Source organism: Eucalyptus grandis, chromosome 4 (genome assembly GCF_016545825.1).
Source record: "Eucalyptus grandis isolate ANBG69807.140 chromosome 4, ASM1654582v1, whole genome shotgun sequence".
In the NCBI taxonomy this organism is placed as follows: Eukaryota; Viridiplantae; Streptophyta; class Magnoliopsida; order Myrtales; family Myrtaceae; genus Eucalyptus; species Eucalyptus grandis.
In genome coordinates this window covers 35,026,806-35,038,586 of record NC_052615.1, presented here as the reverse complement: position 1 = coordinate 35,038,586, position 11,781 = coordinate 35,026,806, and the positions used below count along the sequence as shown (strand labels likewise).

Sequence of the window (11,781 nt, the reverse complement as noted above, 5' to 3'; positions counted from 1 at the left end):
AATCCATATTCTACTATCAAATTTAGGAATATGTGTACCACAGGTCGTAAAACTTATCACAAATGCGTAATTGAGTCACAAAACCTATCAAACTAATACAATTGAGTCAATTTTGTTAACACCGTCAATTTGTTTAATTGAAAATGCTAAAATAGTTTTTTTAATTTATTTATTTATCTTATGTGGTAATTTTTAATTGCTTTTTTCTTTAAATCTTATTTAAAAATTGTAAAAAAAACTTCTAAAAAAATAAAATAATTCTAAAAAAACTGGAAAAAAAAAGGCAAATGGGTGGCTAGGAATAATTCTAAAAAAAATAAAATTGGAATAAAAAAGAAAAAAGGCACGGTCGTGAAAGAAAAGAAAGGTAGGGTCATGGGTTGTTGGGCATGCCGCTGGCCGACGGTGGCGGAGGGTGGGCAACCCTCACCGGCCTAGGCAAGGCCTGGACGAGGCTCGCCTAGATCTAGGCAACGCCGGCCCTCACTTGTGGCTAGCAAGGCTCACCCAAATCTAAGCCTCGCCGACCCGAGGCGAGAACCGACGACCTTCGCTAGGCGAAATAATTTCGAAAATAGTTATTTTTATTTTTATTCTCTAAAACAATTTCTGAATAAAATAATGCATTTAGTAATTATACAAAATTTATATTCTTAGAATAGAGAAAAAAAAAACATGAATGTACTTGGTACAACTCACACGTTGTCATGTGACATAGAATTTCTTTTAATTTTTTAATAATTTTTTTTCTTTTTTTCCTCTCTTCTTCTTCCTCCTCTAGCTAGTCGCCGAGTGGCATCCGGCGGTTGCCGAAAAGTGACGGAAGGTGGACAGCAGAAACTGTGGCAAACAGCGACTGAGAGTATAGGTGAGCATATTAGACTAATCGAATCGGGAACCACTCGAACTAAACCAAACCGAACGAGCTGGTTTGGTTCAATTCCCAAGGACATCAGTCCAGTTCCCATTCCATAAAAATGGAACTTGTGATTGTAGGTTCGGTTTCCGGTTGGGGGAACCGAACAACAGACCGGACTAATTCTTTTTTGTTTCTTAAAAATAGTAATAAATCCTAAAAGAATAATAACTTTGGTATTTAAAAAAAAAAAAATTAGCCAAAAGACCGATTCCATTGGACAAGTCTGATATGGTTCTCGGTCCCAAGACCGTCCGATCTAATCCTTTATCTCAAAAATATGAAACCGGTCCTCCCAATCTGGTAGATGGAACCGAACCCAACCAAGAACCAATTACCGCTACCCAAGAGGCGACAACAAACAACGGCGGCGAGCGGCAATGGACGACGGACGGGAGGCGGAAGGTGGCAACGGACACTACCAACGACCGAAGGCCAACACTATGCGGGGGGCAGTAAGCGGCGAGGAACAAAAAGAATGAAAAAAATGACTTTTTTCTAGATATTGTTCCCGAAAGCAAGAAGTTATTTTTTTATACTTCTTGTTTATGTTACAAATCTATTCCCCGACCACTTTCTATTTTGGGGAGTAAAAAAATTAACTAACGTTACCAAATTGATTTATGTTCTTTTTCTACTCTAGGGAATAAAAAAATAAAAGAACAAAGAAAAGAAACCTTATCATACAGTGCCTAAAATATTGACTTCCTTAGTTGGTTGGATGATCAAAATTTACAGAATGGTTAGAATCGGTGAACTAGTCAGAGAATCGATAGTTGATCAAAATCGGTGACTTATCAAAATCGATAAATGATTAGTCAGCAAACACTTTATCAGAATCACTTAAGTATCATTTTCAAGTCCAAATTCCAGGTTTTACACTTTTCTCATCCAATACAACCGAGCCTTTTGGGAAGACTACCAACACTTCCTATTCATGAGAATACTTACCGATTTGAGTCAAGTAAACGCAATATCTCAACATACTGTCATCAAAGCTTGATCACACTTAAGGCATATATTCAAACTAAGTTAACAAATATCAATCATCCAAGTTAAAAGTACTAAGTAAATCAATCAAACTTAGCCCTTAAAGTTTCACTTACCTTAAATAAAAGGCTTGGACAACTCGAAGGTTTAAGTACCTGCAAAGTAAAATAATTAAAAAAAGAAATTACAACTCCCAATATTTAAAAGGGTTGATACTTGAAAAGCCCCAAACTGGTATATCTGTGACAAATTTATTACAAACTATTTTTTTCACCACAAAATACCACAAACTTGAAATAAACTTCTCATGGACGTACTGTTTCATCGAGATCTAATCCAAATCACAGCTTGGTAGTCTCCACCGCCTATCCAAGGTTGAGCAAGGACTTGAATTTACCCAAACAATGCCTCTCAATCCCATAAGCCTCTTATTCACTTCTGATAAATTTACCCGAAATTAATTTTTGAGGCAAAAGTATACCGCAAGCACCAAAACTTAGCACAAATAGACACTTAAATGCCAAAACTTTCAAAAGGTATACTTAAATACCACTTTTAAAAAAAATTATACTTAATTGCCAACTCCGACAAAGCTGATCAAAAATCTAAAGTGGCATTATTTTAATAATAAAATCGATCTACATGACTTGTTGAAAATCCACGTGGTGCTAAGGTAGCTAGTTTGCAACGTCGTTTTACCAAATTTGATTTTTAATGTAAATAGTAATTAAATTAAATGAGAGAGAGAGAGAGAGAGAGAGAGAGAATCAACAAGGGTCTCTATGGCCCTCATCGCTACCACTGCACCACCATCACCGGAAAGGACCAACAAGGGTCGTTGGGGGTCGCTAAGCCCTAGCCAATCATAAGCGAGGGCCAATGGTGGTCCTTGCCCAGATTTGGGGTAAGGGTCGCAGCCCTTCCCCAAATCAGGCGGGGGTTGTCAATCCTCACCTAAATCGAGCTAAGGGCCACCGCTGGCTTGGGCAAGGCTAGACAACCCCAGCCAACCCTCGCCCCACCATCACTTCAGTGATAGTGGGGCAATGACAACGACTAGGGCATGGAGGCCCTCATTGATTTCCCAACATCATTTTGGACTTATCTAGCCATGTCAACGCCACATGGATAATTTTTTTTTTAAAAAAGTGCCACATCATTTCAAATTTTCGCCAAAAAATGTCTCGTCAACCAATTGTCCAAAAATTATCACAATTGGTATTATAGTGTTCATTTATTCTCCAATTTTGATACTTAAATTATACATTTTTTAGAAGTTTTAGCACTTATGTATACACTCATGTTAAGTTTTGGCACTTGATGTGTTCGCACCTCCTCTATCTTTATCCCTATTTGTTATGGGTTAGTAGCTTGTCGCCTGTACTTAATTTGTGTTAACTTCAATAAAATAAACCCCCACATGAGGTGTCGAGCTTCTCTTCTTTCATAGAACGAAATACTCCATTTGTAGCTTAAGAGCAATTTTGCGAAGTTCTTTCTTTTATATGAATCACCTGAACGACACAATCTTGATAAGGAAGTGTCGCAACAAGCTACTAGATCAAAAATATTCGGAGCACTCATAGACGTGTTCAAACAGGTGCTTGTTACAAAGACAAAACAAGAACCCCAAAGAAAAACAGAGAAAGGAAATGAAATCATCCCTCGACAATGGAAGGCGAGTTAGAAATAGACAAGAAACTGGAAACTTGCTTCCTGGCAAAGAACAGGCCGCTTGGGCCACCCTTAGGAAGCAGAGCCAGCCAAACCGGACTCTCGGCCCCATGTGAAGGAGTCCGGAGTCCAGTATTGCAGGTGATGTCGGTATTGACAAAGCCAGGGCACACGCTGTTCACCAAAAAAGATGGCAGCTTCTTGGCCATGATCCTTGTGTATGCGTTCAAGGCTGCTTTCGAGACCTTGTATGCTGAGATATGGGTTGGCCAACCCCTCTTTCCGAAGTCCCCTTCTTTGAAATCCTGCAAGAATGACTCCAGGACTTCGTCCACTCTCTCTTCTGTGAGGGTCTCAACATCGCCTAATACTTGCTTCGGCCACTCTCCTGGTATGAGCTAAACCAGAAGAGAGGCGATTAGAACAGAAATTCTAGGAATATATTGTTATTTGTTACTATCATTTTGAACCATATTAAACAACTTTTAAGTAGGTTTTGCAGAAAATTTTCAAAAAAAGCATTCTCGTTTTACCTCTAAGGTCCCCAAGGTGGAGCTGACATTTACGATTCTTGGTGAATCAGACAGGTGGAGGAGCGGAAGGAGTGCTTCAGTCACTGACTTGGCACCATAATAATTTGTCTTCACACATTCTTCCGCCATTCCATAGTCCTCGGTTAATATCTTTTCCCACTCTTCCTCGCCAAATGGCTGAAATTTGAGAAACGAAACTTATGCACTTTGATGATAAAAAGAAGCTAGAAAAATGCACACATTTGCAAGAGATGACCAAAAAACCCATGAATCAAAGAAAAGCACCAAGTAGCCATCTCTCTTAATTAGCACAAACGTTAGGGGCCTATGAGATTCATCAACCATCACATACGAGGATTCACGATAGCTCATCTAGTTCTTTGGTTTAATATAAACAAAAACTAGACCGACGCACGACTTACAAAGTCGCCACCAGCACGTTCAACAGCTTCGGACATAGCATTACGGTCCATGATGTATCCACCGATTCCAGCATTATTTACCTGAAAATGATCAAATTATCCAAAGCCCATTGGACCTTGGGATGAGAAAAATGCAAGCCCTCCCACAAGATTTCAAAAATAAAAAATAAAAAAGAGGATAGAAAAAGGAATTTGCTCGATTACCAAGATATCAAGCTTTCCAAACTGCGTAGCGACGAAACCCACAAGAGAAGAAACACTAGCAGGATCAGCCACATCGAGCTGATGAAAGACGACGGCGCCGGCCGAAAGGCTGGCGTTGTTTTGGAGTTCTCGAGCTGCCTGAAGCCCTCTCTTCTCATCTCTTGCGGTGAAGACCACGGTCACTCCAGTCGAAGCTAATTGTCTGCATATCTCGAACCCGATCCCCTTGTTCGATCCCGTCACAACTGCATACCTGCAAAATAGTTCCGTTCAAACCATGGAATAGTCTAAAGCCACAGAGTTAACTTCGTTTGTCCATTCAAAGGGAAAACAGAACGAGAGAAAGAAGACATACCTCTTGTTAGCAAGAAAGGTTGATGCTTCGGCCATCGTTTAATTCTTGGTAGGAGAAAACCAGAGCTTAGGATGACATATATATAAATCAAGTTGGATACCTCTTGTTATCTCGAACCCGATCCCCTTGTTTGACCCCGTCACGACTGCATACGTACAAAATAGTATTCCGTTCAAACCATGGATTAGTCTAAACCCACGCGGTCAACTTCGTTTTTCCATTCAAATGGAAAATAAAGACAGAAAAAAGCTAAATTGGATACCTCTAGTTAGCAAGAAAAGTTGATGCTTCGGTGATGTAGAGAAAGCGATGCTGGGAAAGAATTCCAAAATATGGTGTTTATTTTGAATAAAGAAGTGTGGATTACAATATCTTAACCATCTATTTATAAGGAGGTCGCCAGCTAGATAATAACCAAATAACTGAAATCTAATAATAAAATTAAAAATATATTGTCACGACCTCTTTTTTGGGGCGCCCATCGATCAGGTACGAGCGCCTAAGGAGGCTAATGGCTCAGTTGAAATTAGTTATGTTCGGACTCTCCCAAATCTACCAATTCGCGACTTAATGGTCCAAGTTTTTAATCAATTTTTAAAATGGAGTCGCCACTAATCGATTTGAGGTGGGTTGATTAGAAACCCAAGCGAAGTATCGGGAGAAATACTCACTCTGCGCAACTGGAGAAATTAAGATCGGGGGACTTGATTACACTAGTTAATCACTAATGCCTTTTCGGTACCTAATCTTGTTTAAACCTCGGCGCTTTTTGGATGTTCGAGGGATTTTCCATACATTTTTGGGAGGAAAAACATTTTTGAGTTTTTTTCTAATTTTTGGACATAAAATGGATTCTTTGGATTTTTGGTATTTTTTGGAAAAAATACAAGTCTTTTTGGCTTTTTCTGAATTTTTTTGACTTTTTCATGAATTTTTGGATTTTTGGCATTTTTTGGAAAATATGGAATATCTTTGATTTTTTTTTTTTGGAAAATAAAATATTTTTTAATATTTTTCAAAATATTTTTGGAAAATAAATTATTTTTGATTTTTCTCGATTTTTTAGAAAATAAAACATTTTTCAACATTTTTAAAATATTTTTCGATTTTCTAGAAATTAAAACATTTTTTAATATTTTTTCGAAAATAAATTATTTTTGATTTTTTTAAATTTATTATTTATTATTTATTTAAAAATATTATTAAAAAAACTGACCCCGGGTCGGATCCGCGGGTCGGGTCCGACCCGGGCCGGCGACCCGCACGCGGACGGGCCCGCAACACGGGCCCGACTCAGATTTTTTTTTTTTTTTTACTTTAAATGAAACGGCGTCGTGGCCAGGTGTTTAGGGACACCCGGCCCGACCCGACAACCCGGCTCGACAACCCGCTCCCTCCGGCGAAACCCTACCCGACCCGACTCCCACCGCCCGTGGATCGCGAACCCTACCCGATTTTCCGGGTCCGGATCCGCTTCGCGACCCGGAAAATCGCAAACCCTAGGGTTTGCGAATCTGCGGCGCCGGAGACGGAAACCTAGGCATTTCGGCGGCGACGGTGACTACGGTAGCGGCGGCGGCGTGACGAGAACGGGACAACGGAGAGGGCTACGACGGTGACAGCGGTGATGACGACGGAGATAGGCTACCTGGCCAAGACCGGCAACCGTGCACGGCAGAGACGGCAACAACGTCGCACGGCGCTCGACGCCCTTTCGCTTTCCCCGAGCTCGATCTCCCCCTCTCTCTCTCGATCCACTCCTCCGGCAACGCCTCAGATTTCCGGCCGCGAGCCCTCGGACCCCCTGAAGTCTCTCAGTGGGTCGTCCGAGGTCTGCGACCTCAATCCGCTTCTCTCTCTCTCTCTCCGGCAGAACTTCTCCCTCTCCGGCCGCAAGCCTTCGGATCTGGGCTTGCTCGTCCTCGGCTCCCTTTCTGAAGTCTCTCAGTAGGAAGCACGAAGCTTTGCAGCCTTCGATCGTTCTCAGCCTGCCCTTTGCCGTCGTCGGGGGAGCCCTATTTATAGGCGAGGGGGCGGTCGGTCGACGGAGCTTCGACCGCCGGTCCCTGTGCGCCGAACGGCCTCAGTCGGTCGAACCGGCGTCCTATCCACCACCTGCCCGTCCTTTAGCGCGTCGCCAGCTCCCCCATGTGCGTCGCTGTTCCTCCCTTCTGCTCCGGCGTCGCGCGCGTCCTCTTCTCCGGCGCGTGCTGCTTATCCGTCTGGAGAAAGACGACAGCAGGAAGAAGAAGACAAGGGAGAAGGGGCTGGGCTGAGGCGGAAATGGGCCGAGGAGGCCCAGAGGAGGGGCTTTTTCCGTTTTTTCTGTTTTTCTCGTTTTTTCGTTTATTTATCATCCGAATAAAAAATAAAATAAAACAAAAGTAAAACCTAATTAATAAAAATGAAATTTTAGGCGTCAACATATATTGATAAACCAAAAATCTGAAATCTAATAATAAATTAAGGAAAAGATTTTGATAAACCAAAATATCTAAAATCTAATAACAAATTAAGAGAAATAGGTTAATCAAATATTGTAACCAATTTATAATCTTGAAAATCACGCAATCCTCTTTGATTTGTGAAACCGCCCGCTCTTATGACGCTCCATTGTTTCCATAAAGGCATTTACATATTGTTCTACATTATTCGGCTATCGTTTAATTTCTTGGTTGGAGAAAACCAAAGCTTAGGATGACATACATATATTAATCAAAGTGGCCTCTTCTCCTATCTAAAAGGTTGGTTGGGAGGTTTTATCTTAAATTATAGCTACTGGCAAGATTAATACTACCCAATTTACTAAACAGAATCTACTATCCATCTCTATACAGTCGAAAAAACTTATATTCTTTTCCATTGTATATATTGTGACAGATGGCATGTCGAGTGCAGGTTGAACATAGGTCATTTGCTTTGTAGAGTGATCGTTTTGATGCCTTAATAAGTCTCAATCATTGGTTTGTGAAAATTAGACTTTTATTGGTAGCTAAGATTTGTCGAGACATCATAGGAAACACGAGAATAGAAAATCTTCACTCATTCTAACCTAAATTCGCCTTCTCATGTCAAGAATAGAGACATCGGCACAACAAAGTTAGGACAAATTTCCGCGCAACTAAAGAGCTTAAGCAAGCACAATGGAAAAACCAAACTAGAGGTTCTTCGCTTGATGAGGCAAAACATCACTACACCACAAAACTGTTGCGTAAGTTCCTTAAACATCTTAAAAGTCTAGCAAATTGGATTTGCAATATCATTTCCGTCATAAAGGGAGTGATATGAACAGTCGACTTGATGCACAAAGTTTAAGAAATGATGGAATTGAATTGGCAAATTGACAGAATGTTTTGGAATAAATTGAAATTGAAATGTTTAGGATTAAATTGACACAAGTGTAACAGATTTATGATTTTTTTTCCTAAGATATTGATAGGCAAAAGAAGAAAAGATAAGTTATTTTACAGTAAAATTGCATATGTATTGTACAAATATTATATGTATTTCATGCCCGAATAAAATAGGGATGGTGTCCTTGTCATTTTCATCCCCATCAATAGCTTTCCTAGTACGTGGAATGGCCACTCTCTCTCTCTCTCTCTCTCTCTCTCTCTCTAGCTTCTTTCTGTATTCAATGCATACCGGTACCGCGTCATCGTGGACATCACTAGTGATATTTTTCCAGCAGTTCCAAGATTTGTGGTCCAAAAGAATTGCATTTGGAAAAAAAAAAAAAAAAATCTCTTGGAAAGATATCTATGACCTTGCCTCTCTTATCTAAAAGAAGATCGAGAGCTGGTTACTTTTCGCTTTTCAAGAATTCACGCACTTCACGTTACAGTTAGGAACCAATGGAAGAATCAACAAAGAGGTATTCTCTAAGGGGTTTTATGCATCCATACATCCATCAGTCCATTAGTTTGTTTGTTTGAATTGTTCTCTAAGAACTTTCTTATCCTTTTTTATCAATATTTAGATATGCAGTCGTTACCGGTGCAAACAAAGGAATTGGATTTGAAATATGCAGGCAATTGGCTTCAAATGGGATTGTGGTGGTATTAACATCTAGAGATGAAAAAAGAGGTCTTGAAGCAATTCAAAAGCTGAAAGACTCGGGTCTGTCCGATTACTTGATTTTTCATCAGCTTGATGTCTCTAATCCCTCTAGCATTTTAGCCCTCGCAAATTTCATCAAGACCCAATTCGGAAAGCTAGATATATTGGTATATATGCATTTCCAATCATCATTTGACCCTGAGTTTTGCCAACCCAATACTCAAAACCTGCAATAAACAAGGGAAAATTTTGTCCAGGTGAACAATGCTGGGGTTCCAGGAGTCATTATAGATGGTGATGCTTTAAGGGCCTCTGGTTTTGGCAAGGCAAGTCTCAATTTCTTAATTTTCTAGCATTGGTTACGGTTCAGTATGAGAAGATTGCATGCTCCTGGTGAAAAGAATTGCTTTACATGAACGTTGGAACTGGAAGTTCTAAATGTGTCACTCTCCTAATCCATTAGGTGGATCAAGCAAAGAACAGAACTGACTTTAGGATAAGTCATCTAGTATTTTTTCCAAAGTCAGCCTTTTTTTCTACCATGGCGCTGGTAAATGATGCTTGGTTTCTCAAGAACCTGGCTAGTCTGAAAATCATATAATGTTTTATTAGTGATGGTACTATATTCTGTGCAAACTGCGAGGAAGTATAGCATGAGCAGCTCCTTAGGCAACATGATGGTGTAAAACAATCACAGTTGAATAAAAGGACTGCACACTAAGAGAAGGAAACTCACCTACTTTTTGAAAGCTAAGATAAATGAATTTTTAAGTGGTCAGTCTTCCAATATTACTTGATTAGGAATTATAAGGAGCTTTCTTCTTGTTGATGCAGGAAGGTGCCCAAACCAATTGGAACGAAATCATGACCCAACCTTATGAAGCAGCTGAGGCGTGTATGGAAACAAACTACTATGGGGCCAAACGAATGGTGGGGGCTCTTATCGACCTCCTCCAACTATCTGATTCTCCGAGGATAGTAAATGTTTCATCCAGCATGGGGAAGCTTGAGGTAAGCACAGAGTCATAGACTAGGAAGCTCAAAATCTAAACTTTGATTAATCGGGTGTATAGGACAGATTTTCAGTGGTTGATGAAACCCACAGAGTAGATATATCGAGCTGTGCTCCCTATTTTGTCCGTTTCCTATTGGAATGAGAGAAATTCCTAATAGACAAAAACATTTCCCCGCTGACGCTCTCTCTAGTTGTGGTTTCTTAGAATTCATCCTCTTGAATTTTGTAAATGGTTTCAGCATTGATCGTAAAAGATGAACCTTTCTCAGGACGACTATAGAGTGTGTTCCCCGGAAGGTGGCTTACACGGTTACACCTTGATAAAGAGTCCATTTTGTGGAATTAACTTACTTCTAGGATGAGGTTGCAAAAGAAATGTATTGCTGGATAATTAACGGACCGTAACCCAAATGCCCTTCTCTCGTTTTGGTTTTTGTTTACTTCTTTTCTGGATTTGTCTAATGTGCATTGAAATTCAAGCCTCCAACTCTATTTTGCATTTGTAGCGCTGTCTAATCCCAGAATGAAGCTCCTTTACATATGTTCTGGGTGATCTATGCTGAGATTTTGTTAGTTTTGGTGATATTTTCTCCAGAGAGTGTCTAATGAATGGGCCAGGGAAACTCTGAGTGATCCCAAGGACATCACGGAAGAGAAAGTGGACGGGATCGTGAAGGCTCTCCTCACAGACTTCAAGGACGGTTCCTCCGAAGCCAAAGGCTGGCCTGCCTTCATGCCCGCTTACAGCATCTCGAAAGCGGCCATGAATGCTTACACTAGGATTCTCGCAAAGAAATACCCGAGTATCATCGTCAATTGCGTGTGCCCTGGATTTGTCAAAACGGACATCAACTTCAACACGGGCATCCTGTCGGTTGAGGAAGGCGCTGAAAGTCCAGTGAAGCTGGCACTTCTTCCAAATGGTGGTCCTTCTGGTTGCTTCTTTGTTAGGAAGGAAGAGTCAGAATTTTGATACTGGTCTAGTCTACCTTCTGAATGGAAAGTCTATCTCAGCTATCTCTGCCGTGTGACGAACTAAATAATGGTCTAGCTGTAGATCATCGTCCTCAACAGATTGATATTTCATATCCGACTCTTTTGGTCTAGACTTCCTTTCGCACTGCGAGTGGCCTCTCTCTCTCTCTCTCTCTCTCTCTCTCACAGTGTGTATTAATTCTACCCAGGAACTGCGTCATTGCATACCTCATTTGTGATATTTTCCTGCATCTCTCATAATTGTGGTGAGAGAAAAACAAGCCCCAGTGACTTGCACAAGATAACCCCGAGTATGGGTCTCTATCAATCAAGCTCAACTCAAGCCATGTTAAATAACCCGGCTCAATCCTTATGTTTGGAAGCAAAAAGCCAGTTTTGGCTACAATTTGAACCAATGGACTCCATTCCATCTATTAGTTGTCGACTCACAATAATACTTGTCCAGAATATGGTTGTCGATTGACTACCTAAATGTCAATTTACTAGTAATTGACTACCTAATAATCGGATGCTACTCTGAGTAATTTCCTTGGATTTGTTGATCTTCCAAAATGGTTATCTTCTAGTCAAGGTAGGTGGATGAATTTAAAATCCTAATTTTATGAGTCCTAATTTTG

General features: G+C 40.4%; 2 protein-coding genes across 2 annotated transcripts; one reads left to right on the top strand and one right to left on the bottom strand.

Annotated features, from left to right (window-relative positions):
• Positions 1 to 3,412: 3,412 nt before the first annotated feature.
• LOC104442074 ((+)-neomenthol dehydrogenase) lies at positions 3,413 to 5,195 on the bottom strand. The gene is made up of 5 exons (XM_010055369.3): positions 5,095 to 5,195; positions 4,740 to 4,992; positions 4,536 to 4,616; positions 4,114 to 4,290; positions 3,413 to 3,978 (listed from the first exon to the last, which is right to left on the bottom strand). Exons 1-5 carry the CDS (start codon positions 5,127 to 5,129, stop codon positions 3,565 to 3,567), a joined length of 960 nt encoding a protein of 319 aa, XP_010053671.2. The 5' UTR covers positions 5,130 to 5,195; the 3' UTR covers positions 3,413 to 3,564.
• A 3,598-nt stretch (positions 5,196 to 8,793) lies between these two features.
• On the top strand, positions 8,794 to 11,291 carry LOC104442073 ((+)-neomenthol dehydrogenase). The gene is made up of 5 exons (XM_010055368.3): positions 8,794 to 8,968; positions 9,074 to 9,320; positions 9,411 to 9,479; positions 9,988 to 10,164; positions 10,764 to 11,291. The coding sequence occupies exons 1-5, from the start codon at positions 8,949 to 8,951 to the stop codon at positions 11,139 to 11,141; spliced, it is 891 nt and encodes a 296-aa protein (XP_010053670.2). The 5' UTR covers positions 8,794 to 8,948; the 3' UTR covers positions 11,142 to 11,291.
• Positions 11,292 to 11,781: the final 490 nt, after the last annotated feature.

Coding starts and splice junctions, on each gene's coding strand:
- LOC104442074 (XM_010055369.3), bottom strand. CDS start 5,129: ATGGCCGAAGCATCAACCTTTCTTGCTAACAAGAG. Junction 4,993..5,094: donor ACCTTTCTTGCTAACAAGAG/GTATGTCTTCTT, acceptor ACTATTTTGCAG/GTATGCAGTTGTGACGGGAT. Junction 4,617..4,739: donor TTGGAAAGCTTGATATCTTG/GTAATCGAGCAA, acceptor GATCATTTTCAG/GTAAATAATGCTGGAATCGG.
- LOC104442073 (XM_010055368.3), top strand. CDS start 8,949: ATGGAAGAATCAACAAAGAG. Junction 8,969..9,073: donor ATGGAAGAATCAACAAAGAG/GTATTCTCTAAG, acceptor ATCAATATTTAG/ATATGCAGTCGTTACCGGTG. Junction 9,480..9,987: donor GGGCCTCTGGTTTTGGCAAG/GCAAGTCTCAAT, acceptor TTGTTGATGCAG/GAAGGTGCCCAAACCAATTG.